General features: G+C 40.2%; 1 protein-coding gene across 20 annotated transcripts in view; it reads left to right on the forward strand.

Moving 5' to 3' along the window:
• nfia (nuclear factor I/A) overlaps positions 1–16,728 on the forward strand; it is a 738,669-nt gene that overhangs the window by 664,438 nt on the left and 57,503 nt on the right. For 12 of the 20 annotated variants that reach the window (XM_048539762.2, XM_059647912.1, XM_048539772.2 and 9 more), the window contains 2 exons: positions 4,340–4,438; positions 15,822–15,987. The exons of 1 other annotated variant lie outside the window; for it this stretch is intronic. In XM_048539762.2, coding sequence (XP_048395719.1) covers positions 4,340–4,438; positions 15,822–15,987 — 265 coding nt within the window. The remainder of the gene's footprint in view (positions 1–4,339; positions 4,439–15,821; positions 15,988–16,728) is intronic. 7 more of the 20 variants (XM_048539768.2, XM_048539771.2, XM_048539778.2 and 4 more) reach the window with 1 other exon arrangement.

Below are 16,728 nucleotides of genomic sequence, written 5' to 3' on the forward strand. Positions count from 1 at the left end.
TCTGCCGCAGAAAACATTTAAGGCCAAAACACTAAATGTTTTCAAGAAGGAATTAATTATAGTTCTTAGGGTTAAATGGATCAAATGGTATGGAAGAAAGCAGGAACAGGACACTGAGTTAGATGATCAGCTATGATCATACTGAATAGTGGTGCAAGCTTCCTGCTCCTATTTTATATACTTCTGTCACTGGTAGAGGTATTGTCATGCAGAATGCAGACATTACTACTGATTGACACTTAACAGCCAGACTTTATTTAAAATTTAAAGTAGGTAGGTTAACTCTAATTGGTCAGGGCACTCCCTGAGAAATAAACCATTGAGCAGTTGTCGCCTTTCCTGTTGAATTGAAATTGATGCAGGTACATATTCTCTCAGTTTGCAAGAAATGCACTTTACATGCCAAGTTATCCAGAAAATATTGTCCAATTACAAAAATCACATCTCATGTCAGACACTGTATTGCAAATTTTGCATGTGTCACCTAATCAGTATCTTGCTTGTTGCAAATGTACAAGTAATGTGCTGCTGATATTATCTGTCTGTTTATGGGATGTACAACCTATATGCCTGGCTTCATACTGACACTGAAATTTGTACACCACATTGTCAATTTTTGTGATAAGCCAACATATTTTCAGTTTGTCAGTAGCATCCTATTACCGGTGAATACCATGAAACAGCCACCTTCACTGTTGCTTAAATTATAAAGATACATTGCCCATTCAGGGGTAGACTGAGCACTTTTCAGGACCAAGAGTGGCTGCCCTGAGACTACCCATAAGTTCTTGTGATAACCACAAAGGATCCAATTAGGTGGCCATAGATGGCCTTGATATGTTCTACCTCATCATCCAGTTTGCAGAATGAAGAAATGATTCAGATCCTGTTTACGAGTTTTATGGTAAAGCCAATCTTAGAGCATGTGGAACTGTAGGAGTCTCAATGTCTGCATTGACCAGTGAAGGTAGGTTTGCAGAAAAACAGAAGTTGCTGGAAATGCTCAGCAGGCCTAGCAGTATCTGTGAAGATAAAATCAGTGTTAACATTTTAGATCTGATGACCTTTCCTCAGAACATAGTAGGTTTGTAATCGACAGTAGTAGAGATCACCCTGGACAATTCCTCAAAAGAGCATTGAGGAAAAGGAGCTCATTTGACTGTTTGTTTTACTTCAAATATGAAATTGAGTGCAGGATGGAGTCTGTTAAGACCAAAGAGGAAATTCCAACATGCAACTGCAGATTCAAATATAGCAAATGTATCAACAAGATATTAGAAATATGCAAGAGGTTGGAAATTAGGTGTCATTTCATTAGTTATGCATTTCTCATGGAATCCAGCAAAAATATTTGTGGGATATAAATGTAGCAGAGATTCCATGGCAATGTTATCTTTATTGGGGTATACATGGTGTTTTTGAAATTGAACTCAAAAGTGTGAGTTACTCAGTTCATAAGTTCAAAGAATACTGATTCAGGCAATCGTGGTGGATCTGGATTACTATGCTGTAGTGCTACAGTACAGAATGTCCATACCTTCTGGAAATGGTACATTGGTACTAGCAATGTCAACTGAGCACATAGAAGCTACATGCCTATCAATATACAAGTCCTTTGTGGTCTTCATAAATGTGAAGTGTGTACATGTCACTGCTTGCTTAAAACAGGTTGTAGCAATTCACCCAACCATTTGGTCAGGTCATGTTATAGAAAACCAATCGTAAATTAGAAAGAAACATAAAAGATGTCACTATTTTGTGTCTGGAGCACCCGGTATGGACATGGACGCAGTGAGCCATGTGGGTGGATCCTATTATATATGCCACGTGACAGCACTTTCCGCCTGTGTAAGTCCAGCAAATGCTTTTTAAGTTGCATTTCAGAAAGGTTATCCGGTCATGCTGCGCAGCACCTTCAATGGATATTAATTTGGACATGTTTTTAAGAATGGCGTGTATTTGTTGAATATAGTTATGCTTGTTAAGGATGATATTCCAATCCCTCTGTTGCTTTAAATATATATATGTATCCAAGTTAGCACGAAGGTCTCATAATGCTAGCAGACATTCACATTGCATGTAAAAATCAGACAGGTCATTTGGAATGCTGCAATATGCATGTGCTAGATCAAATAGGCATACTGAAAAGGATTGTGGTCACTGAAGGACACTAGTTTGTGGCAGCAGTAGAGGAGTTCAAGCTTACCAAATACGTCGTCCTAGTGATGATATGAAAGCATGCCAAAATTGAAGACAGACTCCTTATTTTCAGACAGTCCATGATCAAAGAGATTTACTACCTCTTTAGAGGCATCATGAATTGCTTTGCCAACCTATTTCTGCTTTTGTACATTTATTATGTTTTAAACACATGTTGTTTATGGTGCTGTCATCTATTGAAGCAAGATAACAGCATAAATAAATATTAAACCAAGCCTCACCCTTAACTGTCAAACAACATAATGATGCATTATTACCTTTAATAATCAGAGTCCACTGTCCAACCAATCAGCGTTCTCCCCTCAAGCAATATTAATGTTAGTGATGCTCCTGAATTTGTGTTCTTATGAGTGTCCTGACGAGGAAAATATGAAAAGTTTTGACAAAATGCAACTTCTTTCAGAAATGCTCATATTCAGTTAATGCATTTGGACAGCAAAGAATGATGATGAGCTCCAGCCATAGAATATAGCTTTGATCTTCCAGCAGGTTCTTTCAGGTGACATTTTCAAAGACCGTTGAATGCCTTAAATGGAAGGCGCATGACAGCTATTAAGAGATTATGCATTTACTTGCATTTTGCTCTGCTGATGGCTAAACAGAACGCTGAATCTTTTGTGACTCACTTAGGTTGTGACATTCTGTAATGGAATACTTAGGCCATGCAGTTGCAATCAGTAATGTTGGGCACTTTTAGGAATCCTGTTATTCCAAAATTGCAGAACTGTCTTAAAGTGCTGTTGGTGTACATGGGAATTAGATGAAACCTGATCCTGACATAACTAATGTGTCAGTCACCTGTTTCACACTATTTACACTGCAGATTTGTTTTGCTGTGTTCTGAATGGATGTTTGAAGCTATCCCAATACAATTAAATTGAGTAGACAATTGTTAGTATGACTACAGGTTTATTTACAGCTTAAAATATAACTCTGCTAGCAAATTACTGCCTCTACAAGCACTGATCCTTGGACAAGTAAGTACTCCTCAGCCTGTATATTCTTGTGCCAGGGTATTAGGAATGGGTTCCAGTTCTCTAAGGTATAGCCTGCCATACCCAGACATCCATTGCTTGTTTGTGATTACACAGCATAGAGCTGGAGGAACACAGCAGGCCAGGCAGCATCAGAGGCGTTAGAAAGTTGACATTTCAGGTCAGGACCCTTCTTCAGAAAATATGCTTTTTGTGCTCTTTTTGAGAAAAGCAACAATGCAGTAATGTTCTCAGCACCTCAGCGAGAAAGGCAAAGGCTCTTAAAAGGCTTGAGTTAAAGCAGAGAGGGGAAAGAACCACCTTGCACCCTACCATAAAGGAAAATGGGGTAATGGTGCATAAGTTTTATTTGCAATTTCACTTTTTACCATTTTAAACAGGTTTCCATTTGAAGCTTAATCCATAAAGACCTTGAACAGCAGTTTTATAGGATAGGTAAAGCATGATATGGATTGAAATGATGGGAAACGGAATTATAGTGTAATAACATCATTGTGCACTGATTTACATGCTTTTATTGGAAAACTGACAGGTCCTTCCTAAACTAATAGAAGTCCTAATGGGATATACAGATAAGAGGTAGAATAGCTCTGGTTCATTCTTAACAAATCTCAAATGGTTTCTGAACAGAAACTGACTGGACACTAGATCTCTGATCAGAAAATCCAAGTTGGCATTTTGCTTATCATAAAAGATGAGGTTCACAAATTAGTAAATAAAAGAAAGAACTATTTCATGAATGCCCTGACAGTTGAACAGTGCTGTGTAATGCTCATCCTACCACAATTATTGCCAGTAATTATTGTATATAATGAAGTCAGAATCAGAGTGGGTAGTACAGAAACACAGATTATAAATGGTATGCAAATAACAAGAAGAAACTGTCCAGAAGATGGACCAGTTACAATTGTTATGGATGTTGAATCCATTAAAACTGAAAGGAAACAATACATGAAGAGACTGAGGATCATCAGAGGAACTCTTGTTTTTAGGGTGGTTTCTGGTCCTGCTAGGAGTGAATGTCATGACTTCTAACATTATCCTTCCGCAAATATCAAAGGATTCAATTACATTGGCATTCATTGCTGCAAATAGAGTATAACTGAAGCTTTGATTTTCCACAGACCACCAACATACTCAGCACAACAAACTATGATCACTACGAAAAGGAGCACAGTTGTCCCTCATGGATTGTTTTCTCAAGTCAAGGAGCATCACTGATTGTAAGCTTGTATGTCTGCACACTGTCAAGAATTCCTTGACTATATAATTCTGGGAATATGCAAATAGTTTATTTCCACTGTTAGAAAGTTATGCATGTCAGCGGACACTTTCTTGGGAATGTATATAATTATTTTATTCTCAGGCAATTCAACTCTTCAGCAATTCTACAGAGAGTAGAGGAAAGAAGATTAGTAATTGCTCATGAATGCAAGTTATACAAGTTGTACAGCCATGCCTGATGCATAAACTCCATATATCAGCAGAGGACAGATTCAGAAACACGTGTGCACAAACGAGGAGCCTCAAGGAGAAAACATTTGGGAAGTCTAATAATGCTTCAGATGCTCGCACAGATCAAATGATCCACCCATACAGTATTCTACAGAGCTGGTGGCCAAAATCGGGACACTATTACATGCGGCATAATGTGGCCACAGAAAATGGACCTCATCAAGAGGGCCAAAAAGGGATATGAAAGAGTATAAGGGCATTTGGCCCCAGGAGCTAAGAATAACATATATCTATTGCAGCCAAGAAGTCAGTCATGCACTGAAGCTTTGACTTTTATCTAGTTGCTCATTATAAATTTCTAATGGGTGTAATGAAATTGGAGGATTGTTTCTGGGAGTTGGTTATGTTTTCTCAGACTCTTGCAGAAAGGAAGATGAAATTTGTTTCTAAAAGCAACATGTAAAAAGTTACTGGGAGAAACAGAAAGTAAATTCCTGTTGCTGTCTTGTATCATAGCTGTTGATTACTATTACCAAATACATCGATGTGAAAAATTTCTTCAGCAACAACATAATGAGCAATATCAAATCAGCCTATGTTACACCTTACCAGTTTCTCAGTAGGTTCTTAAGATTGTGAAAAATCAAAGATAAATGCATATTCCAGATATGTTTCCTGTACTCTATTAAGAAAGCATTATTATTCTATCTTGAATCACATTGCCATTTAATTAAAATTATTTTAAAGCTTCTGCCATGTTCTGGAAATGATTGGCTCAGCAGTGGGCTAATGCCAGGTTTCTGGAAGTCATCACAGGAATCCTCCGTGTACAAATGTTGAGAACAATGCCATGAATCTGAAATATAATCAATTGCAACCCCCCTCAACGTTGATGGTTGGTGGAATTCAACTAAGGTAAAGCTATTGAATGTCAAGGGGCGATGGTTAGATACTCTCTGCTTTGAGATGTTCTTTGTCTGATGGTTGTGTGCTGTAAATATTACTTAACACTCATTATCCCAAGCCTGGATGTTGTCATAGCTTTGCTGCATGTATATGCAGGCTTCTTCAATGTCTGAGGAATCATGAATTGTACTCAGCCTTATATAATCAGCAAACCCACTTTTGACCCTCCAATGGATGGAATGTCACTGACAAAGCAGCTGAAGATGGTTAGCCTGAAAACACTACCCTAAGGAACTCAGGCAGAGATGTCCTGAGACTGAAGTGCTTGACCACCAACCATCAAAACCACCTTTCACTGTTTGGATATGAGCTAATCAGTGTAAAATATTACCCTGATACCCATTGACTCCAGTTTTGTTAGAGTTCCATGATGCCATATTCAGTCAAATGCTACCTTGTTGAGGCCTGTCACATTCTTCTCACTTCTGGAATGCAGATCTTTTCTCTGTTTTTGGACCAAGGTTGTAAAATGAGGTCAGTCATCTCGAGTTCATGGCAGAATCAACATCAGCGAGCAGGTTGTTCCTCTGCAAGCGCCACCTGCTAGCATTGTTGACATTTAGCTGTTGATCAAGAGTGGACTTTTAAAAAGTGACTGCCTCATTGGACATATCCTTCTTTGTGGTCGGGATACACCTAGACAATTTTCCACATTGGCACTTAGGTGCCAGTGTTATTATTGCACCGGAACAGTTTGGCGAGTAGCACGACAGGATCTGTTGCACACCTTCGGTACTATTGCTGGAATGTTGACACATAACGCAATATCCAGTACCTCCAGCCATTCCTTGACCCGTCAGAGTGAATATTACTTAACACAAGTGAGCTGATGGCTCACTTCTGGGATGCTGGAGACCTCAGGAGGAGGATTATCCACTTGGCACTTCTGGCTGAAGATAGTTACAAATGCTGCTTGCTGTTTTTAATTTTCTTTTTTAAAAAAAAGGTAGAAAGGAAAGGGGGGTTAGTCTGCTCAAGGGATGCCATTCACCTCCACAACCATGATGCACCAATACTGAACAAAATGAATATTTTTGCTGGTGGGTGTGTTGCCAAATACACAGGATACTTTTTCCTGGATAGTGTCTATTATCTTGATTTTGTTCGAGCTATGTTTGTTAGAAAATTGGAGAGTATTTCATCACATACATACTTTGTATCTTTTAGGTGATAATCTATTAATGATACTAATGATTAACGCTGGAATAGGCAATTGGACACTTGTGAAGTTTTGAAATTTTTCACAGTTGGTACCCTTTTAACAGAAAAAAAATTATACCTTGCCAACCTATCAATGTAATCTTCTCATCAAGGAATAAGATAGAAACCCGTTTTTGTTACTGCATTTACTTTTTTGTAGTCTATGCAGAATTGAGTGGATCCATTCAGTTTAGGAATTAACACCTCTGGTGAACTCCAGCTGCCTTCTGTGGATTTGTTCAAGCAATTGTACACCATACATTGAATCTCTATTTACTATTGAGCTTGTCTGCCTGGTCTCAACCAATAAGGATGTTACTTTATTGGCACTGAGTTTCCTACTTGTGCATCATGTCTCCCCTAACGTCTTATATCCAGGTGTGTCATTACTTAGGAAAACAAGAAGATTTGTAGCCTTAATAGATCTTTCATTATTCTTCCTGCAAAAGCAATAACACCACGTCTAACTCTCCCACTATTTCTAACTGGCTAATTGAATACTAGAACTTCAATAAAATTGTGAACTTTCAAATTCTCCTTCTGCCTCTTAGTTTCACTCTCATCTCTGCTACTCCTACGATTTCATACACTTACACCTTTTCACCTTCTTCCCTGAGATTAAACCACTTCAACATGCTGTGGTTGGTTCGCTTGCCGAGCTGGTTCAATTGTTTGCAGACAGTTCATTAACCTGCTGGGTAACATTATCAGTGCAGCCTCCGATGATGTGTTGTGTTTTCCTCCCTGATATTTAAACTCTGGGGTCTATTGGAGTTGATTACCTAATATCCGGTTTTTCTTTGCAGTGGTGTGTACAAAGGGTCTAATTCTATGTGTTTTTTGATGGCCTTCTTGGTGGAGAACCAGGCCTCTAGAAATTCCTGTGCTTGTCTCTCCATAAATGGAGTTGCATAAAAATACTGTTCAAATGAGCCACAATACACTGCAGCAACCCAGAACTGTGACAAAATGAAGAAGAATACTTCTGCCAAGTATTTAGAGACAACAGATACCCGAACAGCTGGGTCTGATGATGCCTGTCACACAAACAACAGGAAGATACAGTACGCCGCAACATACTTGTCACATTATCGTACATCAAGAATGTATCTGAACTGACCCCAAGCCTCCAATGGCCCTGGGCATCAAAGACGCACACAAACCTACATCAACCCTCCGCCATTATAGATCAATTCAAATGGACGAAATGCAGGAACTTGATTTGAGGAATCTCTGGTAGTAAATAGTAAAAAATCTAATTCTTTGTCCCAGACCTGTGGGTATTCATGTCAATAGACATTAGTCACTGTTTTGAGAGTTTGATGAACTCTCTCCAAAGCTCCCTGTGTTTGTGGATGGTAGAAGGTATACATCAGCCATTTTATAACCAGATTGTCCTAGAAACATTTAGAAAAAGTTAAAATCTAGGTCAGATTGTATTTCAATAGGGTGTCCACAACTAGTAAAAACCTAAGTTAACTTTAGCATTACTGCTTTAGCTGTAATTGTCCTCAAAGGAATAGCTTTTGGAAATTAGGTTGTCATTATCCATAATTGAAAGGATAGCTGATATCGTTCTCAGTGATGGTCCAAGACAACCTATGAAAATTTTGAAAACTTGGATGCATTTTAAAGGTGCCCCTTTGATTACATACTGATATGTTCCTAATACTTGACATGTTTTACAGAATTGCACTACATTCTTCTGAACTTTTGGCCAGGTAAAATGTTTGTCTTTATCGATGTTTAAGTTTTCAGTATTCCTACATGTCTTGCCATAGATATTTCCTGAGTTAAGCATAATATCTCTTCACATTATTGGAATGGGCACATTATCTGATGAATAACCGTCCATTCCTCATCCACAGGTCTGTGTATGTGTCTCCACTTCATCAGAACCCTGTTTTAATGCAAAGTTACTATGGAACTGCCCCAGCTTCAATGTGAGCTGTTTGTGCAAACTTACTTAACCCTGGATCTGCTTCCTGAGCCTCAGTTAATGAAGATATACTAAATACTTCTTTTGAATGATACCCATCTTAAATAAAATTTCAGCTAATCTAACGTCTATTTGTGGTCTTACTTTAACCTCTGATAATAGATTTTGTTTCGCCTTTGCCCTGGTCACTACACCTGCGACAGAAAAACACCTGGAACTTGTTTCTGCAACTGTTTTCTCTTATTAACCTCATTCAAACTTTCTATGATTATCAAAGGGAAGTTATAACCTTTACTGCAGCTAAATTGTTCCTCAGAAATCAGTCAACTTCATTTACAAGAAATTTCTTAATAACTCCCTCTAACTACCAATAACTAATTCTAACTAATTAATAACTACCAATTCTCTGGACAATAAGTCACTTTCCAATTGTATACTCTACAGTGGAACCGGGATATACTCTGCACTTGTGATAATGGGAACTGCAGATGCTGGAGAATCCAAGATAACAAAGGGTGGAGCTGGATGAACACAGCAGGCCAAGCAGCATCTCAGGAGCATAAAAGCTGATGTTTCGGGCCTAGACCCTTCATCAGAGAGGGGGATGGGGAGAGGGAACTGGAATAAATAGGGAGAGATGGGGAGGCGGACCGAAGATGGAGGGAAAACAAGATAGGTAGAGAGGAGAGTTTAGGTGAGGAGATAGGGAGGGGATAGGTCAGTCCAGGGAAGATGGACAGGTCAAGGAGGCGGGAGGAGGTGGTAGGTAGGAAATGGAGGTGGGGCTTGAGGTGGGAGGAAGGGATGGGTGAGAGGAAGAACAGGTTAGGGAAGCAGAGACATTGGGGAATGTTCCTCTACATTGGGGAAACCAAGCGGAGGCTTGGGGACCGCTTTGCAGAACACCTCCGCTTGGTTCGCAATAAACAACTGCACCTCCCAGTCGCGAACCATTTCAACTCCCCCTCCCATTCCTCAGACGACATGTCCATCATGGGCCTCCTGCAGTGCCACAAGAATGCCACCCGAAGGTTGCAAGAACAGCAACTCATTCCACTTGGGAACCCTGCAGCCCAATGGTATCAATGTGGACTTCACAAGCTTCAAAATCTCCCCGTCCCCCACCGCATCCCAAAACCAGCCCAGTTCGTCCCCTCCCCCCACCGCATTCCAAAACCAGCCCAGCCTGTCTCTGCTTCCCTAACCTGTTCTTCCTCTCACCCATCCCTTCCTCCCACCTCAAGCCGCACCTCCATTTCCTACCTACCACCTCATCCCGCCTCCTTGACCTGTCCATCTTCCCTGGACTGACCTATCCCCTCCCTACCTCCTCACCTATACTCTCTACCTATCTTGTTTTCTCTCCATCTTCGGTCCGCCTCCCCCTCTCTCCCTATTTATTCCAGTTCCCTCACCCCATCCCCCTCTCTGATGAAGGGTCTAGGCCCGAAACGTCAGCTTTTGTGCTCCTGAGATGCTGCTTGGCCTGCTGTGTTCATCCACTTTGTTATCTTGTATGCTCTGCACTTGTGCTGTTTACTGACATTTTGGCTTTCATTGCAATAGAGGGAAAATATATCCATTTCCTGCAAGAGAGTTTGAGTAGCTCTTGTATCCCTTAATATAATTATGGCTTTACCAGTATCATTTGAAGCAAAAGAGGTTATCTTTCCCTTTGACAAAATCCTTTCCAGTCTCATTTGCTTTATTCACATTTCCTGCATTCACAGTTGTTCTTGCCTCTGCTTTTCTGGTTGTAGTTAAAGTTACAATTTGATCCATGATATTTTTCTTCTGAATTCCCTTTTTGGGCTCACTCTAATGAATCCCAGTAAGTCCTAGGGGCTTTGATTGCAACTCACAGCATTCTCAACGAAGGAAGGTGTCCCATTTTATTGAAATGCAAACACATAGGCCTCTCATTTTCACCTCTGAAGAAGCGGCATTGTGGCATTCCCAGCTGTCCTTTCTTTAACTTGGCTACTTTTCTTCCTGTCACTCCAGTCCTGCATCCTTCAAGTCTGCAGGGGTGACAAAAATAAAATGCTCAGCTTTGTGGATCGGCTAAATCATTACTGCTTTCTTTCTGATAGTTGCAACTCTCTGCTTAATGGCAGTTTCTTATTAGAAGAAGTAGTAAGCTTTTAAATTCTTCCAGGGGAACAATCCCTCTTAAAGCTTCATATATGACATTTGCTTCTAATGCAGGTATCCAGTACAAATCTCCCCTTCCCCTACTGCATCCCTCAACCAGCCCAGTTCGTCCCCTCCCCCCCACTGCACCACACAACCAGCCCAGCTCTTCCCCCCCACCCACTGCATCCCAAAACCAGTCCAACCTGTCTCTGCCTCCCTAACCGGTTCTTCCTCTCACCCATCCCTTCCTCCCACCCCAAGCCGCACCCCCCGCTACCTACTAACCTCATCCCACCTCCTTGACCTGTCCGTCTTCCCTGGACTGACCTATCCCCTCCCTACCTCCCCACCTACACTCTCTCCACCTATCTTCTTTACTCTCCATCTTCGGTCCGCCTCCCCCTCTCTCCCTATTTATTCCAGTTCCCTCCCCCCATCCCCCTCTCTGATGAAGGGTCTAGGCCCGAAACGTCAGCTTTTGTGCTCCTGAGATGCTGCTTGGCCTGCTGTGTTCGTCCAGCCTCACATTTTATTATCTTGGAATCTCCAGCATCTGCAGTTCCCATTATCTCAGCTATTTGTCCAGGCTGTTTCATTATATTTTGAAACTTTTCTCCATATGCTTCTGGACCTAACTCGTGCACTCAGAATAGCCTGCATAAAAATGTCGAACTTTAGAAGCATCCTCCGATGGTGAAGCTTAAATTTCCTGTTTTCTGCCATTGCATCGGAAACATCCAGCTTTCATTTGGCAATTTCATTGGGGTTGCAATTTTCTCAAATGGCTTCAAGACTGCCTCCGCACTGTTTTCCTCAAATGTTGGTTGGCCTGTAAAAATTTAAACTATTTCCTTACTGGGCTTTAGATTATGACATATTTTCTGCAGTCAGAGCCTATATCAGCATCAGATGGCCCCTTTATTAAACATCATTTAAAGTTTCATGATCTCTCTCTCTCTCACCTTTGTGATCTCTTTTTCTTTTGAAATTCTAGTTTCCCAAACAGTCTTTGTCGTCTTTTTCTCTCTGATATTGAAGGTCTTTTAGGTCTATTGTAGTTCTTTTTTGCTTCAATTCTGTTTTATGTTCAAACCATAACTTGATGCAAACAGATACTCGACGTACTTGGTGTCATGTATCTCTGTTAAGCGCAGATGTGCTGGTCCTTCAATTATTTTTACAGTTTACATTTCTAACCTGGCGTGCAACTGTACTTCTGATGGGCTTGCCAATTCAATCAATCCGGCAATTGTGATCTATTTTTAGTTGAACAGGTACAGCTGCTCCACCTGTAGGAAGGCTTTTGCAGCCTCTCATGTGAACTCGTTACATTTGGTCCAAAACCTGGTGTTGATTGTTTTAATGTTTTTCACTTGCTGTAACTGCACACCCAATATTTCATTGCCTTTCTGTAGAATGCCTTCTGTGTGGAATCAGGTCATTCGGTCCAACAAGCCCACACTGACCCTCCAAAGACCATCCCACGCAGACTCATCCACCTACCCTTTCTATGTAACCCTACATTTCTCATGGCTAGTGCTTTGTTCCAAGATATCAGACAAGTCTGGGAACTTTGTATAAATACAGGTAGTGCACTGAAAATTGAACCTCGCTATTCTTGGAGTTGTCACAACATAGAAAATTTCCATTAAAAACAAATTGCCCAGTCTTACCCAACTCTCTCATTTAGGCCAGATGAGTATACACACTGGGTTTGTTCATTAATAAGAAAATAACTATTTATTGCCATTGAGCTGTTTATAATCTGCTCTGAGGAAGAGTCATATTGAACTCTAAATGTTAACTGTGTCCACAGATACTGCTTTGCTCGCTGAGCTTCTCCAGAATTTTCTGTACTTGTTTCAGATTTCCAATATCAACAGTATTTTGCTTTTATTTGTTTATAATCAATGGCAAGAAAGCAACATGAATTGTTAACTTGTTACTCTATACTTTAAAATCTACCTCTTTAAAAATTTCTGTACACATACAAACAGAAGCAGAAAAAGACAAGACGTGGATATTTGGCGGCGGATGGGGTGGGGTATGTAAAAAAAAAGGGGGGAAGTGATAGAGAGAAACAGTTTAATAGCAATAATCTGGACCACAGAAGTTAATAAGCTGTTTTTTGGTTTCTTCCATTTCCTTAAATTCTTTGTGAATGAGGTATGGTTGTTTTCACACCAGTGCTGTCTTTCATTCACTGGTTGAGAATTTACCCCTTTCAATATCTCTAAAGTTTCTTTCCCCATTTTTTTCCCATGCTGTAGACAATTTGTCGACAAAATTTTACTGGGAAAATGATGAGTGAGAACTGGGTGGAGAGAAAGATTGAGATGCTTTCTCTTCGCAGGTTAGATGCTTATGCTGTATTGTCTCTATACAAGGCTGCAGTCACTGATCCAAAACCAGTCAGATAGTTGTCACTCTGCTGAACCCTCCTTAGCCTACAACTTCCGGTCAGTTGAAAAATTAATCAGAGGACTGAATCTGGACAAAACTGCCCTGAACAAACACACATTGATTGTCATATGTATCGAAATACAGTGAAAAGCTTTATTTACAAGCGGTACAGGCAGACCACAGCAAGCAAAGGATGTACAGATCAAAAAGACTTAGAAGCATGCAGGTTATATTGCAGGGTACATTATTTGAGGCTAGAGTCCATTCAACAGTCTGATAACGGCCAGAAAGAAGCTGTACCTGAACCTGCTTGTGCATGAGTTCAGGCTTCTGTATCTTCTGCCTAACAGAAGCGGTTGTAGGAGCTCATTACCAGAGTGTGATGGTTCTTTGATGATGTTGGCCGCCTTTTTACATCAACAAGCCATGTAAATAGAGTCCATTGATGGAAAGTTGGCTTCGCTGATGGTCTGGCGTGTTCATACCACCTTCTGTAGCTTTTTATGGTCCTGGGCAGAGCAGTTGCCATACCAGGCTATTATGCATCTGGACAGTATACTTCCAATGGTGCGTCTGTAGAAGTTGGTGAAGGACCTTATGGATATGCCAAATTTCCTGAGCCGCCGGAGGAAGGACAGGTGTTGTTGTGCCTTCTTGACAGTTGCATCTACATGGGATGTCCAGGACAGGTTGCCGGTTATCGTCACTCCGAGGAACTTGATGCTGTTCACTCTCTCAGCTTCAGCTCTGTTGTTGTAGATGGGGGCATGTTCTCCTCCTTTCTTTCTGCAATCGATGATCTGTTCTTTAGTTTTGCTGACGTTGAGAAACGGATAGTTTTCATTGCACCATGTCGCCAAGACTGCTATCTCCTTTCTGTATTTTGACTCATTGTTAGATATCTGTTCCACTACAGTCAGCAAACTTGTAAATGGCGTTCATTCAGAATTTGGCAACACATGTGTACGGGGAGTACACTAGGGTCTGAGGACACATCTTTGATGGGGGGGTGGGAGGGTATCTCCAGTGTTGGGTGTTATTGCGGGGGAGGTGCGATTACCTATCCTCACTGATTGTAGCCTATGGGTCAGAAAGCTGAGGATCCAGTTGCAGAGGACAGAGCCAAGACCAAGGTCTCGCAGTTTTGAGATCAACCTGGAGGGGATAATGGTGTTGAAGGTGAAGTATAGTCCCCAGACAGGAACCTGATGTTGGTGTCTTTGATGTCCAAATGTTCCAGAGAGGAGTGCAGGGCTCGGGGTATAACATCCTCTGTGGACCTGTTATGTCGGCGGACAAATTGTAAGGGATCAAGGCAGGATGGGACTTTGGAGTTGATGTGGGCCATGAGCAGCCTCTCGAGGCACTTCATGATTTTTGAAATCAGAGCTATTGTAATTGTAAGAGACATGGACCTGAAATGTTGAGAACTCTTCCCCCACTGCTTGAGTAAGGCAATATTGTAGATACAATTCACAATGAGTTTCAGTGACTTGTTTTAAAAACGACAGCATCGTTTTTGCTTCGAACAATCCTTTTTTTCAGTCCACAGTCCAAAAAATAAATGTGGACTTTACAAGGATGCGTAAACAAAAAAGTTTGCTGAACTTAATTAAATACAAGAGCCTGACTAGGGCACATCTTAGAAGAAAATTGTAAGAGACATTATGGTGGAAAGATTTCAAGGAAGAAGAAAAAAAGAAAATGTATGGTGGTGGGTGGTTTGAAAATTGAATTAAGTTACTGGCAAATGAAAAGGCTGGCACAGTACAGAAAGACTAGTAAGAGCCACATGAACTATGGCATGCATAATGCTGACTGGCATCACTGTGTGCTTGTACACATTAGTACTTTGAAACAAATTGAAATCATGCATTGTATAATCAGAAATTACCTGATTTAGTATGGTACCTATTATAAAAAGCTATTTAATGCTATGTAATACTGCTTCCATAATCTAAAAAGGTAATTAATATGTTTGTATTTTAGTACTTCTGTTGCCACTGATGAAATAATGTTTAGGACATATGAATTTTATATCTTCCACAATTTCAATTTCATTTCACAGAACTGATTAAAAACACATTCGTCCCCTATGTTTGACTGCAAGTCTGTCATCCACTTAAGTTATTATGTAAAATACCAGTGGGGATAGTTGAAGACTTAGTCATTCTATGTTTGCCCATTTCTTTTCAGTATCTGGTGCAGAATATAACAGGAGTGATGTGAAAATAGAGATATATAATGTAGAAAATTTGTTATTAGTATCACTCTGTCAAATATAATATTGGGTCCCTGGTTTGACCAGGCTGACAAGGCATTTGGAGGATTTAACAAGATTAATTACTAATGCGGATAGTTTGAGAAAGAGAAATTATGTTGTTTTAACTTCCTAAAGTATCACAATTTTGTTATCCTGATGCCTCCATTAGCTATAATCATTGTTTACAAAGCCTTTTCTTCCAGCTGTGGTCTTGACTTATTATTATTTTTACTCTATTCCACAGCCCAATGGAAGCAGCCAGGGCAAAGTCCATAATCCATTCCTTCCCACTCCAATGTTGCCACCTCCACCTCCTCCACCTATGGCCAGGCCTGTGCCTTTGCCAGTGCCAGACACAAAACCAACCACCACATCTACAGATGGAGGAGCAGCATCACCTACTTCACCCAGTAAGTTTACTTCAGTAAAACCCCTGTAACTGTATCAAAATATGCAATGCTAGCCTTCTAAGGTCAAGCATTAGGTCACTTGTTTTTAATATGAATACATATTTAGACACAAGTTGGTTAACCCTTTGTCTTTCTAAACATGCTGCCCACCAGTCATGCATCTGAACAGAAAACAATCAGGTTTTATTCCTGTTTTTCTTTTATTGTGAGGTGTTTTCTTCCTGTTGGTATCTAATTGATGGCTTCCAGATAAATGCTTTACATTGCACTTGCTTTTGTTTCTGTTTGAATTTCTTTTGTTTTTACTCCATAAATCACAAAATTTCCAAAAACATGAAAATTGCTCCTTTTTGTTTGTATCACCTTTCAGAATGGTTCCTTTAATGTGGTAAAGGACATATCAGCAAAATGCCTTTGTACACATATGAGTATTTCCTACTGCCAGTGACCCATTTCTGTCCTGTTGAATGAGAGGCAAGTAGAGAAAAGTGAGACATTTTTGACGCCCTAATCCAATTTTCAGGCGGGCTTTTAAATAGACCCAATATTGCTTAACAACAATAACTTAGTACTGTGGAAGTCTTGAACTATTAATTAACCTATAATTGGGAAGGTTCTCATGCTTCCAAAAAGATAGAAAAAACAATCTTTACTTACCCCTTCATCATGTAAGTTAAAAATAGAAATAAAAGTAGAAATCTTATTAAGCATTCCATCTGTAAGATGGTTTCACTTTTGAGT

The sequence above is a fragment of the Stegostoma tigrinum genome, chromosome 8 (assembly GCF_030684315.1).
Source record: "Stegostoma tigrinum isolate sSteTig4 chromosome 8, sSteTig4.hap1, whole genome shotgun sequence".
Classification (NCBI taxonomy): Eukaryota; Metazoa; Chordata; class Chondrichthyes; order Orectolobiformes; family Stegostomatidae; genus Stegostoma; species Stegostoma tigrinum.